Below are 20,029 nucleotides of genomic sequence, written 5' to 3'. Positions count from 1 at the left end.
CCTCAGACCACTGAAGACCACTATACCCCTCAGACACTGAAGACCACTACCCCTCAGACACTGAAGACCACTACCCCTCAGACACTGAAGACCACTACCTCCTCAGACACTGAAGACCACTACTCTCAGACACTGAAGACCACTACCTCCTCAGACACTGAAGACCTACTCCTCAGACACTGAAGACCACTACCTCCTCAGACACTGAAGACCATACCCCTCAGACACTGAAGATCACTACCCTCCTCAGACACTGAAGACCACTACCTCCTCAGACACTGAAGACCACTACCCCTCAGACACTGAAGACCACTACCTCCTCAGACACTGAAGACCACTACCTCCTCAGACACTGAAGTATGTATATGTATGTATATATGGTGTTGTATATATATTTATATTGTCCTTAAATTTATGTTATTTGTATATTTGTATTTCTTAGGTGTATCTTTTATCTTTTATGTATGTATAAGTATTATATATATGTAGGCTATATATATATATAATAGGCTATTATATTTATATTATATTTATTCTTAAATTTGTGTATGTATATCTGGAGTTCGTGACAAAAATAATTTCCCCCTGGGATTATTAAGCATTTATCTATCTTTATTTATCTATCTATCTATCTATGAAGACGGCTACCTCCTCATGAAGACCACGACCTCCTCAAACACTGCTCCATGACGACCACTACTCCTCATGAGGGCCACGTAATAATTCAATTAAAATATTAAATTAGAACAGAATTAAACTATAGCTCACATAAAGGTTGCTCGACTGTACCCAAGAGTTACTATCACTTTCTCAAAAGTCACTCTTCCCTTCACCGTGGTTTGTCCTCTGAGCATCAGCTGCTTAAGCACTTGGTTATAGGAGAGCTGCTGTGTGTGTCTTTGTGGCGTGTGTGTGTTCGTGGTGTGTGTGTGTGCATGGTGTGTGTGTGTGTGTGTGTTGTGTGTACTGTGTGTAGGTGTGTGTTGTGCGTGTGTTTGTGGGCAAAGAGAGAGAGAGAGAGAGAGAGAGAGATGAGAGAGAGAGAGAGAGAGAGAGAGAGAGAGAGAGGAGACATAGTGTTCTCCGTGTGTGTGGAGAGAGAGAGAGAGAGAGAGAGAGAAGAGATGAGAGAGAGAGAGAGAGAAGAGAGGAGAGAGCGAGAGGAGAGAGAGAAGGAGAGAGAGAGGAGAGAGAGAGAGAGAGAGAGAGAGAGAGAGAGAGAGAGAGAGAGAGAGAAGAGGAGAGAGAGAGAGAGAGAGAGAGAGAGAGAGAGAGAGAGAGAGAGAGAGAGAAGAGAGAGAGAGAGGAGAGAGAGAGAAGAGAGAAGAGAGAGAGGAGAGAAGAGAGAGAGAGAGAGAGAGAGAGAGAGAGAGAGAGAGAGAGAGAGAGAGAGAGAGAGAGAGAGAGGAGAGAGAGAGGAGGAGGAGAAGAGAGAGGAGAGAGAGAGAAGAGGAGAGAGGAGGAGAGAGGAGAGAGAGAGAGAGAGAGAGAGAGAGAGAAGAGAGAGAGAGAGAGAGAGAGAGAGAGAGGAGAGAGAGAGAGAGAGAGAGAGAGAGAGAGAGAGACTCAGACTGGTTACCCTACCTATCCGCCTTGAGGAGAGGAGAGGCTGCTGAAGCACGCGCGCGCACTCTCGCGGAGCAACAAGACAGTAAACAGCCACTACTACACACGGAGCGGCGGAGTTCACGAGACGCTGGAGGAGTAGTCCCCGGTACCGAAAAAACGCTCGAGACAGCGCCATCACCTCGCCCCAGGCTCATCACAGCCATGTATCTGAACAGGGAGGAGGACAGTAGCAAAGGTAAGCCCTCGTCCGGGAGCCTCCGTATCGTGACAGTTTAAAGTGTTCATTGTTCATCAGGGCTGAGATCAGCCCACATGTGAACGCGTGGATTCCTGCATTAGATTTGCAGATACAACATTGATCAGGCGTATTGAGGCTGTTGGTGGAAAGTGGAGCCCCACGTTGTGTTCCCATTATGTAACATCAATGCAAACTATCTGCGAGTGTATTGATGAGCATGATCCAAAGCTTGCGTTGCGTCGTCCAATCACCGCACACCTCTTTTAGACGCTGATTGCTAGGTGTCGATGATGGTGTGACATTAAAGACCCACTAAAGGGCATTGTAACACAAGGTCAAAGCCTCCACAATGACACCCCAACGTGGAGCCGCTTGGGCTGCCTGCGAGTTTAACGATGGTAACAGTTCATATAAATTATACAGAATGTTATACACCACATTATTTCAGCACGCCTCAGTGAAAGAGGTTGAAAAATTGTCATTTAGGAAGCTCTCCCACGTGGGCGAGAGGCGGGATTTTTTTGGTGTGGTATAATTGATGTCAAGTAAGCGAGCATTGTCCTTTACGGTCCTTACAGCCCGCACCATGCAGGCTATTCGTTCTGGGGCCAAGGGGGTCCTTCTGACGACTACTTAATTCCCGTTCATAAGACAATAACACCTGCTGCTGCCGAGGACCGAGTGGGAGGGGCCGCTGGTTCTGCTCCCTTTAGTGGGATAGGATGCAACCAAATACCCTGCTGTATGACTGGGTGTTAACACATTAAACAAACAAAACAAGGAAATCAGAGGAATCATTTCTTAAGTGGATATCTCCGAAGTGCTTAGGTTATAGTGACATTTATCATGATGCAAGGCTTATTGGATGCATTGTGCAGCCCCAGACCTCATCGATATGAAGCCTAAAGTTTATAGAGGAATTACCTAACCAACTTATTTTAATGGCTTCATAATTTGACTAGCTGTGGGGCTTAACGTGGAACAGTTGTCGTTACAGTTCGCAGAATGGACACATTTAGCCTCTGAATTGGTTAATGGGAGTGAGTGGGTGTACCTGCACTACTGGTGTGTTTCTCACTGGAGCCTGTGGTACTGGTTCTCTTTTTATCTAATGGTTAACATTCTCTTCACGTCTCAAGGTGGACTTGGGGGAAGATGTGTACGTGGGCCACATGGACTGATATTTTCTTAAAGATTATAGGGTATAAACGGTCTTAACGGTGCCTTCTACAGTCAAATGGCCATATGCATAGTGGCTGTGGGTCACTATCAAAAACATCAGCCAAAGAGTAATTTGTCCTTTTCTAACATATGAGTGATCTTCTTTTCTCTCTGTTAAGGAATACATATTGTCCTTTTTTTCTACCCAAAGTCAAACTGTGAGACGTTGCATGATTTGTGGACGCAGTGTTCTGATAGATTACGGAGCCTCCATGCATGGGTACTCAATCAGTCCTACCCACCGTGGAGCTAGACATGCTGCGGTGTTTCTGAAACCTACAGAAGGAAGGACAGCAGTGATGGGACAAGTATTCATCCAAGGATGCTTCAACGTTAGTAAAAAAGTTAGCAGTCAAAGACACAAGAGTCAGGGCCATCTGTACCAAGAGGAAGGACTCTGAACTCTGGGTCTGCATCTACGCTGCGGCCATGCAGCCCATAGCCTGGAGGTTTCTTATTCTTCTCCTACATTGGCACACGGTTAAGCTGTGCTGCCTCAAGATGGCAGTTGTGATGAACTTAACATGACATCTTTGCAGGACAGGAGCGAGCCCTGATCGATCCCCGTTAGGGTGAATTACTCCGGACGACATGGTGGAACCGGGACAGGGATGCGTTCAAGGAGGGGACCTGTGATTGACTTAATGCAATTTATGAATGTTATCACCTTGCTGTGTGTCAGTGGAGAATGAGTGTGATTCCATTATCAGGAGCAAGAGGTCGCTCACACAATTGTGTACCCTCTCTCAGAAAAATAAGTTCAGTTGAGGCCACATATGTGCGTTCAGATGGGTGCAGTGCAGAGGACTGACATGAGATGGACATAACATCCTGTCATCAAGACCATTTTCCGAATGTTTACACCTTGTTTTTTCAGCAGATGACTATTTGAACACTGCTTGCTTTACTGTTGGATTTGGACCTGGGAGCGTTTGCGTGCGCTCCTCAGGCCGGTCTGGCATGCAATGTAGAGCAGACTACTACCGCTTGAGTTGTGATATGTGATAAGACGCCGGCTTCACTATTGATTTAGGGGGATGATGGCCTTGGATTTTGGCTGGGATCCAAGCCTCCACCGGCTTCAACCCGCCACTTTAAATGACTCAACTCCGTCATGATGGTCCTGCCACCATAGCAGCCCACTTAGGTTTCATTTTTTTCATCTAGAAGATGAATTACAAACTAAAATCACAGCGAGAGAGATAGGTCTGAGCCAGATAGATGCTTATTTCACAGAGGGTGATAGTGGAGGGGGTACCGTCAAAATACTGCTCCTGATGTGGATTTAAGGATTCCTACATCCACACCGTTACTCTGCTGTGAAAAATACATCTGCACTTTGGAGGAAGAGTCATGGCCATTCAAAACGTTCTCCAAATATTTCCCCTGGCTTTTATATGAATAGAATGGAACATTTAACACGGAAAGAGAATTTAACACGGTGCAAAGTTCAGCGCCCAGTAGAAAGTGTGTTCTTGTGTGTTCAGTGTGTTCTTGTTCTTTGTCATTATTGGCCTGTAGCAATTCACCATGTGCCACCTCTTCATGGCTGTTCTACTTCTGCTAATGCTGGATTGTAAATTATAGCCGTCATCTCTGATGTCCATGGCGGTTGGAGAAAGAAGCGATTTAAGAGGCGGTGGATGGAGGACCAGAGGTGGAAATGCTATTAATACTTCCTCAACAGTTCAGTTCAGCAAGCTGTTGGCGTGTTAAATTCAGAGGGAAATTACTTAGCATATCCCATTTTAAAAGGAGCTCACCAAAAGCCTTCTTTTCGACATAGACAGGTTTGATGGAGAAACAATGACAAAATGTTCACATAAGATTTCTACTTAGGGTTAAAGTGAGTTTACCTGTAGGTTTCTGTGTAGGTGTCATTTTATAGGCCGCAAAACTGCCTATTTAAACGCCACCATTCGGTACTACACATGAGATTTAAAGACGAAAAATTGTATCCATTAATGGCGGATATGCCTTGGTTTGATACATGCATTTGACATGGCACAGGATGTTGAAAGAGGTCGTGCTATATGAAAAATGGTACAAGAAGAGTTTAATCGTAGAGCGCTCTTTCCGAAGCTGTGGTTGACATTTAAAAGAAAGCTCTTCTTTGTGCACACTTACACTTATTTAGCTTCTCAATGGATTTCCAATTGGATAACTGCTTCAATTTATTATACGTGTTGCTGTTGTGAACTAAGCCGTGGGGAAGATCTCAAGGAGTCAGAGGATGAGACTATAATACTGCAATGAAGGCAATTAGATGCTTTTGTAAGAACACCTGCAACTAAACCAGGCTTTTGACCTGCTCTTTCACTGTTCCAGTGAGACACGGAGACGCTCCCTGTGGAAGGGGAAGCCATAACATCGGATCTGAAGAAAGCCTAATCACACATTGAATCATCCGGCATGTTAACTGTGAGAGAGCAGAAAATCAAGTCTCAGTCATTAGGTGAACGACAATTTACAAATGCTGTGATCCGAAGAGGCTTATTATTATGTCAGTATTTGTCCAGCGTCCCCTATTGACTGGCCAGAGAAACAGCCAAACGTCACCATTGTCAAGGTGGTCTGCCAAAACAAAATGGATGACATCTGTTATATTATGGTTAGTCTGGCTGAGCGGAAATGGACAGGGTCTATAGCGCTAGCGTCGGATTCCACCGCTACTCCAGCCCCTTCCTGTTGCTGGCTTTCCCGTATTGTGCTCCCCCTCATGGACACCGCTGCTGCTTCCCGGGGTTAGCCCCGCCCTAGATGATTGTGATTGGTTTAAAGAAATAAAAACAGGCCAGCCCAGTTTCCCCCCGGATAGACAGCTCTAAATAGCGTGGTTCCAGACCATTCTACTTGCTGTAGTTTGGTCTGGCTTTGCGAGACTATATTATGGTTAGACATTTTTAGATACATCGGCATTAAAATTAAATTAATAAGTGACGCCAACACACCATACATGGGAGAACAGAATGAATCGTCGGTTCTTTTTTATATATATCAGGACATCTAGGTTTACTGAAATGAATAGATAATAAACTATAAATTCAGCCCTGCAGGAAGTGATGTCATTAGAACTGATTAGGGGTCAAGGACACTTGGGAGTGTGCTAGAGACCTGGGGTCTCTCTATTGTAAAAAGGGCCTCAAGGACAGGGATAATATTATTTGGGGGCTCTGACCCTACCCCTTCCAACGTGTTGAAACACATTGGAAATAAAGGCCAATCAATTAATATAAAGACAAGATTGGAAAGAGAAAGGAACAAGGCCATTATACCTATTAACCAGGGGAGCCCATCCCCTCCACCCCCCGGGTCCAAGAGAGACAAGGTTCGTTGTGGGGTCCCAGTCAGGCCCTGGAACAAAGTGATCGGGCGGTAGGACATTTCTATCTCCAAAACGCCCGTTGGCACAACATTGTGATGGATTAGGTTTCGCGGGCCACACTTCTGAGAGGTTTTATCAAAGAAACGGCCCATTTGGGCAATCACTTTTTCTGCAAGAGCTGGAAATCCAAATCTCTGATTTGACATTCCTTGGACTCAGGGGAACGTGGGTGGGATTTTTGTCATCTCTGGCCATCTCGAAAGGGCATGAGAAGGGGCGAGGCCTCCAACCTTAGAGTAAATAGGCAGAAAACCGCGCCGGTTTCAGGTTCCCCTTTCCGGATGGGATGGAGATAGAAGCTTGTGCCTTAAGGCGTGTAAAGACTGTGTGTACCACTTCTTCATATCTGGGGTTGAAAGGACATAAAGGAGCTCACGCTCGCCCCTTATGAGATCTTAAAAAGTTCTAACTCTTTATTTTAAGGGGTGATTGAGGTCTGACTCTGGGATATGTGTTATGGGTCGTTGCGGGGAGGCTGTGAGAGAAATTATAGCTTTGTTTGTTACCCCCTGTTGGCCTAGAGACCCCAAATCGATAGTGTCACTTGTCCTTGAGGCGCTCTTTCATATAAAAGATACCCCATCCTCCATCCAAGGATCCTTGACCTATATAATTACATAACTTCCTTTAGAGATACATTTACAGTATATTATCTACTTTTTTAAATAAACCTCAATGCCCGGATTCATATAAAAGAGACCAGACGTCTCTATTTACGCCCAAGGCATTCTGTGCCCCCTGAAAGGGATGTTTCTATCATTTTCTGAATAAAAAAATATGAAACGCTGTGTAAACTAACAATCTAAGCATCATATGCATTGACTGACTGAAGATTACGAAATCAGAATACACTTTTTCGCAGAAACGTCATCAAAGTGTATTTCAATGCCGAAGCTATGTCTTTTTTTTCAATTTTCACTGAGAATAAAATGATATCATGCATTTTGTTTCGGCAGACACAACTTGAGATACAACACGTTTTGCTTTGTTGACTTTTAGGTTGGAGATCACGTGGGTCACATGAATATAATAGATAATCCGAAGCAGTTACCACTGAGGAGGTAATTAATTCATCCTTAAAGGGACACTGTGTAAAGATTACTCCCATCTAGTGGTACAATTGTATATTGCATTCAAACTAATAGTGCTCGCTTGTTCAAAAACTACGGTGGGCAGTATGTGCCAAGAAGCTGTGTCATGACATCCAATGCTACCTCATCGAGTTATTCGAGTGATGATGATGAGGTTCGTTATTTCAAACAAATTTCAAACTGCATTGAATCATTAGTGTAAGCTAATGATGTATGAGTAATTACTCCTCGAGCAAGATAGTGAATTATTTCAGACATCATTCACGCTGGCTCAGAGTGAAAACGCGTTTTGCATTTCCTGTACCACGTAGTGCTTTTTGTCCTCTCGGCCGTTCATAGACCGGAAGAACATGGAAGCCTCCATGAAGCTTACCCGTCCTATGTAACTACATATTAATTATTCTTCGCTCAGGAGGATAAGTGCGATTTTTGGCAGAGATAATTTTACACCAATGAGGACTTATTTATGAATGAACACGTTGATTTGAGGTAATAAATGACTTAAAATGTTACACAGTGTCCCTTTAAGGTCGAGCCCTTCCTGGTGCGGTTTTAAATGCAGCGCTACGGTTGGCCTTGATTGAGTTGTCATCTACGGCCTTCCCGTCTCCTGACTGCTGCTGAAAGAGAGCGTAGCTGAAACAACCTCATTTACCCCCCCCTCCTCCTGCCCAGCACTCAGCCCTCCTTCCCACCCACACACGGAGACACATGGAGTAACTTCTTACTCAGGCAGAAAGGGAACGTATCATCAACTCGTTCTTGGATCATCGTTCCAGAATTTCAACTCTTTTCTGTGGGCAGATTCAGGGCCTCGGTGGAGCAGAGGTTTATTTGTGATGTGTCGTCAATGTTCAAAATGCATTTGTGTTGCGATATTGAATTTTTCTCGTAACTTGCTTGACCGATATTTAGAAAATCGGACTTACCCACACGTCCATGCAGTGAATGCACAACTGCTCATGAGAATAACATAACTAGTCATGAGAAACGCACTTGTTGAAACGTACTGCTTCCCCAGGATTGATATGATGCTCATTTCTTGATGATCACGTTGCTTAATGCTACAAATCTCTGTTGTGAATTTAAAATAGGCCGCCACATCAGGGCTTATCTTGAATAGGTTGAGTAATGACACATTCAGATCATCCACTGTATTATCCTCAGTGCAAGGTGACTAATTATTCAATACATTCTAGCTTAATTATTAATTCCCCTAGCTTATGCAACTGCTTGGCTTACAGTATGGAGTGAATGCATGCTGTTTCTCCAGTGTTTAGTACGAAAAAGCAGGAGACAGGTCTTCCTATCCTAGTGTTTTTGATAGTTATTTAGTACGATGCACAGCCTGTGACTCTGGATTGCTGTCTGAGAGAGAGAGAGAGAGAGAGAGAGAGAGGAGAGAGAGAGAGAGAGAGAAGAGAGGAGAGAGAGAGAGAGAGAGAGAGAGAGAGAGAGAGAGAGAGGAGTGAGAGAGAGAGAGAGAGAGAGAGGAAGAGAGAGAGAGAGAGAGAGAGAGAGAGGACCCTACAGTTGTGTGTTTGGGTTCTCTGCTATCTTCACTGGCTATCCTTCCCCTCTTCCATGGTCTGGTCTGGGAGTGGAGACGGTTTGCACCATTGTGGACCATCTGGGGAAAAAAAGAGAGAAGAAAGAGTGATGGGATTGAAGAGGCAGGGCAACAGACGACCGAGTGGAAGGAAGTGTGAAAAGATGGAGAGCTGGAGATAGAGAGAGTGGGAGAGAGGGAGACGCAGAGCAGAAGCAGAGCCCTGGAGTGCTAGCTTGTGAAGGTCACACAGAGGATAGAAGGCCCTGTGTGATTGTTTCTTGTGTATCTTTGCCTCTACTGTATGTGTGTGTGTGTGTGTTGTTTGCGTGCGTGCATGTGTGTGTGGTTGTGTGTGTGCGTTTGTGCCTTTGTGGTCGTGGGTGTGTCTGTGTGTATGTTTGTGTATGTGTGTGAGTGTGGATTGTGTGTATGTTTATGTATGTCGGCCTGTGTGTGTTGTGTGTGTGTGTGTGTGTGTGTGTGTGTGTGTGTGTGTGTGTGTGTGTGTGTGTGTGGCACGGGCAGGGGGGGAGGGGGGTGGGGACTGGGAGAGAGCGATAGGGAGGCTTATATGGTAAAATGAAGACAGCTAGGTGGTAGAAAATTGGCCTGGATGTGAGGCTGTCACATACATAGATTGATATAGATAGAATAAGTATTTATCCCCAGGGTATAAGACATGCCAGTTAGATACAGGGCCATGGACAACCGCCGTATCGGAGCTGCATATTACGTACGGCGAATTCTATCTCGTCGTGATCATTTTTTCAATGTCCTTACTTTTCATAACTCTTTGAAACTGTGCACAATTGTTGACACTACGCTCTGGCCATGTGTGTATGGGAGGACATGCGTGCACGTGACCCTTCCATAGTGAACGAGTGTGTATATGTGCTTGTGCGATTGTGCGATGCGCGGTGTTGTGCATGATGAAGGCTGTTGCGTAACCTTCCAGTTCTTTGTGTGGATCCTTGATCTCTTGGCAGCGTCTCTCCTCCTCGTGTGCTGTGTATGATTATCGATACATGTGCCATTTTGCATGGCTGCACAGGTCCGCCAAGCACTTCTCTGCATTATTCGAGCAGGCCTGACTATACAGGCCTGTGCTGTTCACCTATATGATGGCGTGTGCATCCAGCGCCGGTGTCCTGCGCCCTGTAATCGCATCAGAGGGGCCGTGAAGCTGCTTCTCATTCACGGTTAACTGTATTGATCCGCTAGTGATTCTGTGGCGTTAATGGGGATAATGGAGCATCTTGATGTTCCTCCTGCTTGTCATCGGTCCACCAGGGGCTTAGAGAAAACACAAACGTTGTCTCGTCAATAAGCAATGGCATACGTGGAAAGTGCGGTTACTACTAAAACATCTGGGCAATATTTAATTCAATACTGGTTAACAAACTTAAATGTATACATACTAGACTCTCTTTAATTGATATATGGTCTGAAAGTCTTTACACTACTGTTTTTTTTTGATCTTCCAACTCAAAGACCTGCTCCCGCCTAAAACTTTGGTTTTACTTTTTATTTTGGGCACTGCACAAATCAAAGTTTTTGATTTAGTATTGAAGCAGATCTGCTCCGTCGCAGTACTGTGGGTGACTCTATCTATGGGGCCAGCGGTGCCAGTGCCTGTCCTTGTGTCGTGTGTACATATGTACGGACATTTGTAAATGCAGCACAGCCCACCATCACAAAGTTGCTAATTGTGCTTCTAAGCTCAGGAAAATGCAGTGAACTTAATGCTGTTCATTTTCTGTAAGCAAAGCCACGGTTTCTGACAGAATTTAGCCTAATTTATAAGCCAACACTCTGTATAATTATTACTCCAATTCTGGGTCACAGAAACGGCCAGTTAGGGTGATTTATCTACTTCCTGGGGTCGCAATGGGCTTTTGAAGATATGCTGAAGATCCACACGTATGTCCTTATCTCGGGGGGCAAGTTAGGTTGTTTATTGATGATGCAATCAACTTTTTAAATCCACAAAAATATCTGCGTCTGCCAATGTTCTTGTAAACGCTGGTCTCTTCGCTGCCATCACATCTGTTTGCACAAACCAATTACTCTGTCTCAAAGTTTGAATCAATGCCAACTCGCATCACTGATATACACCATGGAAAGAGAACAGTTTACTGTAGAGCGCCTGAGAATTGAAGCATTCTGTGTTTTTGCCGAAAGATTGACTAGCTTCTCGGGCATGCTGCATTAGCATATTCATAGATCCTTGCATACTGGGTGAAATAACTCCACATAAGGTGTGGAGTTACATAGAAACTATTTTCAGCCTGTGAGGTTATTTTGTGGGGTTCAAAAGAAGTTTATTCAACAGAGGACTTCAACCCCACTGGGAACGGGACTTCTATCTTGATTTAAAGAAGATGGCAAGCTAGTTGCTGAAGAAGCAACAGACGTCTGACAGGATATGTCCCAAGATAGTCAACCTGACTGGTTAAACGGATGATAGTAATGCTATCCAGAGAATAGGAACGCTGATCCAAACAGCAGGGCTGTAGGCTACGCAATTAGCTAACGCAATCCTTAAAGCTGTAATTATAATATCTGCATGCTGATGTTGATGATGTTGAAACCTTGTTAGGAAGAGTTTACCGGTGCTTGGTTAAACATAACAGCCCTGTATGTACATCACAGGATGGATGATGTGTTCAAGTGCTTACGTTTGTGTTTGTATTTGGAGCACATTGTGCGTATGGGATAGATTTAGTCTGACTGTGGCGCTGTGGGATGTTATCTCCCACCAAAGCAGTGGTGTGCTGGATACTGATAACAAATGATTACTGCTTCCCACGGGGGCCAGAGTTCATCCATTGTGCGGTCAGCTAAGGTTAATGCCCAGATCTGGGATAGTTGAAGATTTGAGACATCGTCGTCTTTGTTTACTCATAGGATATTGATGTACTAATTAAAAGACTAATGGAGAATTTCATCGGTTATCAAGATAAGAATTAACATTATATCCACCAAATGCCATACTTCAAATGTCAGTTTGAAATGATACATGAACAAAAACATATATCATCTCTCAGAAACAATACCTTTCACACTAAATTGATATATGTAATTTATTCATTCCAAAGCATGCAGAAGATAAAATATTTTGAGCGCAATTGTCATCTTACTTTTACTATTATGCGAAAACCAATGGTGAAAAACAATTGAAATGTTACGAAAAGTAAAAATGTTCACAGGTTTCCTGAATTTCTCTGGTACAGCGTGTTCCAGAAAAGTTATGGCTACGAGATGGTGTGCATGAAAATTGGGTGTTGTGGGTGTGTGTCTTTTTCTGTGCATGTGAGTGCGTAGCTGTCTCTTAATCTGTGATTTTGTGCAGGCCACACTATGTTGCCATATTTGGCAAGGTAGGGAGACTGACAGATTGGGGTATATTTATGCCATATCCTCCGCCTGGCTGTCTGTGCATCTCTTGCGCGTCCCTTTCTTCCCTTCCTCTTCCTCCCTCACTCCCCGGCCGCTGCCACATCCACTTAACCGCCCTGCTTCACTGAGTGCCAGCAGCGGAGCTCCGAGGACCCAGGGACATTTCGCTTCCACCACCGTTCATTATCTAACCGGCGCCGGCAGCACAGGTAGAGCAGCTCGCAGTGACTCCCCACATTAATCCCGCCCACCGTTGCGTGGCCGCAGCCCCGATCTGTGGGCTGTCACCGGGCCGCTGCAGCAGGTGTCCCTGAGCCGGGAAACAGATCCCCTGACAGTATGAGGGTAAACCTGGCCGAGGTGGCGGCTCACTGCTCAGTGCGTCCATGCACTACCCCTGCACCATTATAGCAGTCCTTCTTTTTTAGATGTATCTTTTTGTGGGATGGTTTTGCACCTGTACGGACAGGAGAGGGAAGAGTGACAGGAGAGTGGCTGAACGAGAGAGGGAATGACGGTAGCATTGCACCGTAGGTCGGCATTGAATCTGGGTTGTTATGTGGCATCGCCTATGTCAGTGGTTCTCAAACTATTTGTACTAATGTCCCCCTCGCCCTTATATAATTATTGTAATGATAATGTAGGAATAATGAATGTGCATATTAGTTGGTGGCCAACATTAAATGAGTGGTGGAAAGACTTAGAGAGTGGAAAGACTTGTTTTGTAATCAATTGGAAAAATCAACATAACTTGTGCAGTAGTATGGAAATACACTTAATATACAGTAAACATTTCAAAGTCGCCCCTGTACTCCTTGAAAGTACCCCTTGGGAAAGGCGTGCCCCCATTTGAGAACCACTGGCCTATGTGGTTTTTGTGTGAGTGGGTTGAGCCCTCGAGTCATCCAGCATTTCATCTTTTATCATCGCCTCAGAGTAGTTTGGAGAGGAGGAGGGAAGGGGAGTGAAGGAGGAGGAGGAGGAGAAGCCAACCTGAAGGAGAGATGAGCAGGACAGGTGTGAAGAGAGTGAAGGCTTGGTCCGGGTATTCTGGGAGAGCTGAGCCGACGCCCAGGAACAGACGCTGAAACGGTTCAGACAAGTCGGCGCCAGGTTGATCACAACAGAAGGATTACCTTTTTTTTTATCCTGGAAGTTCAGTTTGCCTGATTTCCTCCCAGAATTAGAAGATACCTAAATTGGGTGTTTAAATTCGACAGTGTTGTCCAATGTCATTAATATTCCAGTAGTCTCGCATTCCTGAAGGAGGAGCAGCAGGAGAAGGAAGTAATGAGGTTAAGATGGAAGAACAGATGATGTGGGCAGAATTGCACTCAGGCATCTTCGAACACTAACATGGATCCACCTGACTGGCTGCATGTAAATGAGCAGCGCTTTGGTCGCAAACACACAGATTCAGGTCCGCCAGGGATTAATCGTCACATAGCTTATGCAAAAATGCATAAGAATACACCGCAGAATATGAAACTGAACATCACAATACATATATCTAAATGAAGCGAGAGCGGCACCTTTGATCAGATGATGCATGAATTATTAATGCAGACAAAGAAATAACACGTTTTGTAACTGTAGCCTAAATATCAACGGAACCAGTATTCCAGAGAACTGTTCAATTTTAAACAAGGACGACAGGGGACTCAATACAGTGAACATGAAAGATCTGATCAGACCACTGTGAAAGCCATCTCCACCAATGCGTTGAGTCTCTCTCTCTCTCCTGCTTCTCTCCATCGGCAGAACAATCTAGGTGTTGTTTTTGTGGCTCCTCTTGAACCCCCACTAGCTTTTTCACTAGCTGGGCTCGCAAGCTTATCGTCTGATGTTTGCCTTGGATGCAGCGTGACTCGCTACAGCTGGGAGAGGGCTGTGAATTGGATCCCGGGCAATTGTGCATTGGTAGCAGCGAGCCGAGGGAGCTTAGCCCTGGACTCAGTGGAGCTGAGACGCACCAGATTCAGCTGGCTCCTCCATCCACTCCATGTTTGATTGGTCTGGGCTCCAGAACAGAAATGTGACGGGTTTTTTTGTGCCTGTGGTCCACATATATGACGTGGTGGTGCCAGTCTCTCCATCTCTCTCTCTCTCTCTCTTTCATTCTGCTGCTCCATTGTTCCCTCTCTCCGCTCTGACTTGCTGAGGCTTGGTAAAATCAGCAGCTGTGGGGTGTGCGGCTCACATTGATTTATGGTGCATTCGTTGAGTAATGCACGTGTTTCCCAGTGTTATGATTTTGTTTTTGGTTTATAATCGAAGGGGTGCTTTCTGATACCCTTAGTAGCTAATGAAAGCCTGAGGCCACCGTCGAATAGTCAAATGTAAACCACATCACATGTACTTTGATAACCTCTTTCACTTGACTCGATGGGAAACGTCACAAGGTCAAGGGAAGATGTAAGAGATGATTCATGAGGACTTGGGAGAAGGAAACCGCGGTGCTAAGATAATCTGACGACCTGACTATGAGACGTGGATGTTGTGGACATGGTTCGGCCGTGGTGAACTACGATGTTCCCTAGCTGGATGATTGAAAGCGCATCCTAGGTCCTTCGTCCTGTAAGCGTTCTACACTTTTGTTTTGTGCAGGCTGTATAAACGTGGACAACCATGGGAAAAGGTTGAAAATTATGTATAAAACATTTTGTACCTGTCTCAACAGTGAAACAAAACCGTTCTCACTTTCCTGTCCACTCATATTTGTCAAAATTGATACTAGGGGTGTAATGGTACACAAAAGTCCCGGTTCAGTACTAACCTTGGTTTTGAAGTCACGGTACGGTACAGGACGATACAGTTCATAGTTAAGGGAAACTGCTTGTGTGTCAACAACGGAGAATGGCCGTAGATCAGCAGCAATGAAAACACCAATAAACTTGGTTATGGCAGTTGCATTTCTGAATCCCCAGACAGGGGTTGTTGAATGCGTGTGCATGTTAAAGTGCTGTACGTAGACACGGAGAGCAGTCTCTGTAGCCCCTCCCCGTAGCTTACGTGCGCATCCAATATCCATCGACTATCCATCGACGCAACGGAGACGGCAAGGGCTGTGATTAGTCCTTTAACAAAATCATCACTTCTCCAGTTGAATTCATGGACCTATTGGTTTAACTTTGCACATTATTTACTTTGTACATTGTTTACTTTGAACATTAAGGACCAATAAAACACCAAATAAGATTTGAAAAGCTTTGGAAGTTTATTTTCAACACTGCTTACATGGTTTGTAGTCAACATATAAGATTGATTGGGCGGCGAATTGCATTGCGTATCCGTCATCCCGACGGAGAACTGCGAATGCTCGATTGGTCTCCCTAGTTACGGAGTCGGAGTAGTATACTTTGGCTAAACGGTCCGGGGGGAACTCCGACTTCAAGTTTTAAATTCTGCATCGCAAACAAGCCTTTACATTCGCCATATTAACGCTATGTACGCCACATTTACGAACCGCGGTACACCTCTGTAACCACACCGAAGTGCCTGTGAAGGTTCGGGACAAATACGTGTATCGTAACACCTCTAATTAATACCAATTAGTATGATTGTATGAAAATAGTTGACAGTTATTATTTCATCCTTTGCTTAGTAAACCGGCAAATGGTGAGTCGCTTTAAATGCCGCTGCCATAAGGACTAGTTGGACAACGTTATATCCTCACCTTCCTTAAAGAACCAAGCATTAAAGATCTCCTATTATACTACTTTTCTGGTCTTAATTTCTTAATAATGACTCCTATAGAGCAACCTGACACGAATCACAGCACAAAAAACTATGTAGATTTTCGGGAAACTCTTCCTCTCATCTGGGCGCTTTCAGCATTCTCTGTCAACACTCAGCTTCGTCCTTCTCTGCCCCCTCGCCCCCTCCTGCCATCCCCACTCCCTTGTGATTGGCTACTTTCCAGAAGACCATGTTGCAGCATTACCATACATGGAAAAACCGGATTGTTCTACGTAGATAAATCCCGGAAATTTGAACAAGTGAATCGCGACCGACGTCCCTAGTGTTTAGTGCTCTGCACAGCCACCCCAGACGGTCAGCAGGGAATACGTCTAAATGCATGTACGTCATTATTTGACACTTTGGTATGGTTAAACATGACTATAAATCAATGTAACAACGTTCATAGGTCATAAAAGTCGAAAAAGCATAATATGTGCTCTTTAAGAGAATCCTACCAGCCCTTATCCTGGCTGCCATCTTTACCTCAGGGTAACTCAGTTAGGAACGTTCTAAAGAAGAAAGACGATTCGACCAGAGCCTGAGTCCTCTACTCTCCAGCTGTTTTCGGTCTTTCCAATATCCCCTTCCAATAATATGTCCTTCACATTTGGTTGGTTTGCATTGGGAGTGGTCTTACGTTAAGAAACACACGTTTCCACTGTTAAACAATTGTAACATCCTACTGGTTCTGCCGACCATTTAAACAACAGAGGGCAGTGCTACACACTGGTAGTGGATGAGGTGCCATACCTCCCCAATACACACAAGCATTTACACTCATGCACACGCATACTCACTATGTAAAGTGTTTTGGGTACCTCGAAAAGCTCTACATAAATGCTATCAATTAGGCCTATAAGGTTATTTTTATCACTTTCCAGATAATTCTCTGTATGAGTCAGTTAGCATTTGATAACCCTATTCCTCATACTCCTCACACAATGCATTCTTCGCTTTCTAGCCATGAGGTCTTGGACAGAGAATATTATGAGTTTGGTGTAGTAGGAGATTATGATGGACGGGATCTTTGTTTGTAGACAGCACACAAAGCAGCACAGAGCCCCCCATCTCGTGGGATTCATCTGGCATCTGGAATAACATACCCAGCACGAGCACACAAAGAGATATTTGATAAATTATTCGTTGCTGTACTCAGCATGCGATCCATTCATTTGGGGTAAGCGCTCAAAGCTAAAATACCGTATTTCTTGGGTTGTATTCTTCAACGACATTCAGATTGTTGCTCTCTCAAATGCCTAGCTTATTAGAAAGCATTGGAAGTGGAGGGCGGGGGTGGGAGAGAAGGAGCAAAAGCCTAAGAACCTTAGAATGGAAAGGCTTAATGCTATCTCTGTTCCAATGCTTATCTCTGTTCTAATGCCTGTCTCAGTGGTGGCTGTCACATTTATGCAGGAGTTAAAATGGTGGCTGAGAGACAGTGTGAGAAAACACAGCTGAATTAAGGCGAAGTGTTTCATTAGAATTGTCCTGAGGATTGTAGTTATCTTTAGATCAAATCATACAAACACACTAACTCTCTCACACACACACACACACACACACACACACACACACACACACACACACACACACACACACACACACACACACACACACACACACACACACACACACACACACACACACACAAACACACACACACACACACACACACACACACACACACACACACACACACACACACACACACACACACACACAACACACACACACCATATACGTCCACATACACACACCCAGGCACATACATATACACACAATTCACACACACAGACACAGACACACACACACACACACACACACACACACACACACACACACACACACACACACACACACACACACACACACACACACACACACACACACACACACACACACACATATACACAGTGACATACTCACACACTCAGAATGTAAGCAATGGCTGGGGCGACTGCACATCAGACACAGTTGAAGATTGACAGGCACATGGCTGCTGGCTCATAGGGACTGTCGTTGTCCACAGAGTCAGGCAGATCTCATTAAGCACCACTCATACAGGCCATGCATACTGAGCAACCGGGGACAGTCATGCTTAGAGGAGGACTCATGGATAAAACATGAAGGTGCACCATGGAGCCCTCTTCACACGGCCCTGGGATGTTCCAGGCAGGATACTGCAACGTTTACACTTCTGAGTGGACCGGGCCTCTTGGGCTCTCTGATGGGCTGCTCGCATTTTAATATGAAAATATCTATTCTCCATGAGCGTGAGTGCAATTAGCATTGTACCAGGAATGTTTCTGATCAGGAGACCCACCACACACACACATACACGCACGTGCACGTACGCATGCACGCACACAAACACACACACACCCACACACGCATGCTGTCAAAATCCCGTAAGACGGACGCTCTCCATCTCTTTAACTGCTCTGAAATATTAATTCAATGTAATAGGCTGTTGGTATGAAACATTTAGCTATCACATTTCCATTTTATTAAACAAAGGTTTCTGGTTGCCTGCCTTTGAATCATTAGTGGTTTTCCAACCAATAAAGAGAATTAAACAGTAAGAAAGGAAAAGGTGGTAAATTATGTGTGTGTGTGTGTGTGTGTGTGTGTGTGCGTGTGTGTGGTGTGTGTGTGTGTGTGTGTGTGTGTGTGTGTGTGTGTGGTGAGTTTGTGTACATGTGCGCCTATGCGTGTGTGTTTGTTTGTGTGTGTGCGTGCTCCTATGTAAGTGCGAGTTTGTGCTTGTGTGTGTGTGCCTGTGTGTGTGTGTGTGTGTGTGTGCTCGATAGCTCAATCCCTCAGTGTTTTTCACGCTGACTACTGAAACGCTACAGCAGCCCTCGGTGTCACACCTTCCCCATATTGTAACGCACTGCTCCAGATGATGCTCCAGCCTGGATGATGAACACGCTGATGGGCCCTGTCACAGAGCAGGAGGGCATCTCGGTACCGGGACCTGGAACCACACAACGGCAGGGAGAGGGATGAGGGGGAGGGAGGGTGGGGGAGAGGAGAGAGAGGGGAGAGGGAGGAGAGGGAGGGGAGGGGGTGGAGGGGAGGAGAGGGAGGTGAGGGATAGGAGAAGAGGAGATGAGGGATGGGAAGAGGGGGAGGAGAGCGAAGAGAGGGAGGAGAGGGAGGGGAGCGAAGAGAGGGAGGGGAGGGAGGGGAGGGAGGGGAGGGAGGGGAGCGAAGAGAGGGAGGGGAGGGAGATGAGGGATGGGAAGGAGGAGAGGGAGGGGAAGGAGGGAGGGAGGAGAGGGAGGGGAGGGAGAGAGGAGAGAAGAGAGGGGGAGTGGGAGAGGAGAGGGAGGGGAAGGAGGAGAGAGGAGAGGGAGAGGGGAGGGAGGAGAGAGGTAGAGGAGAGGGAGCAGAGGGAGGAGGGGGAGGAGAGGGAGGAGAGGGAGGAGGGAGGGAGAAGAGGGAAGCGAGGGAGGAGAGGAGAGGGAGGAGTGGGAGAGGGAGGAGAGGGAGGAGAGGGAGAGGAGAGGAAGGGGAGGGAGAGGAGAGGGAGGGGACGGAGGAGAGGAGGAGGTGAGGGGAGGGAGGAAAGGGTTGACAGGGAGGAGAGGGAGGGGAGAAAGGAGTGGGAGGAGAGGGAGGAGAGGGAGATGAGGGATGGGAGGGAGGGAGGGAGGGAGGAGGGGGAGCTATGAGGTTGGGTGTGAGACGCTCATTGTGCTGTGCGTCTCACATGGAGGACGGACGTGACCTAGTGGAGGGCCGTGGAGAGGTTTCAGGTTGAGGCTGGTCAGGGTGGCAGGTGAGGTCACACAGAAAGAGGAAGGGACAGATTCAGGAGTGAGCGCCGG

General features: G+C 45.7%; 1 protein-coding gene across 2 annotated transcripts in view; it reads left to right on the top strand.

The window, feature by feature from the left end:
- Nucleotides 1-1,554: 1,554 nt before the first annotated feature.
- Nucleotides 1,555-20,029, top strand: part of syt7a (synaptotagmin VIIa) — a 67,942-nt gene continuing 49,467 nt past the window's right edge. Inside the window, exon 1 of one of the 2 annotated variants that reach the window (XM_030366778.1) lies at nucleotides 1,555-1,804. In XM_030366778.1, coding sequence (XP_030222638.1) covers nucleotides 1,771-1,804 — 34 coding nt within the window. In that variant the 5' untranslated portion in view covers nucleotides 1,555-1,770. The remainder of the gene's footprint in view (nucleotides 1,805-20,029) is intronic. The other variant, XM_030366777.1, reaches the window with a different exon arrangement.

Source organism: Gadus morhua, chromosome 9, assembly GCF_902167405.1.
Source record: "Gadus morhua chromosome 9, gadMor3.0, whole genome shotgun sequence".
Lineage (NCBI taxonomy): Eukaryota > Metazoa > Chordata > Actinopteri > Gadiformes > Gadidae > Gadus > Gadus morhua.
The sequence above is the reverse complement of the archived record's forward strand: the minus strand, read 5'-3'. Positions and strand labels throughout refer to the sequence as shown.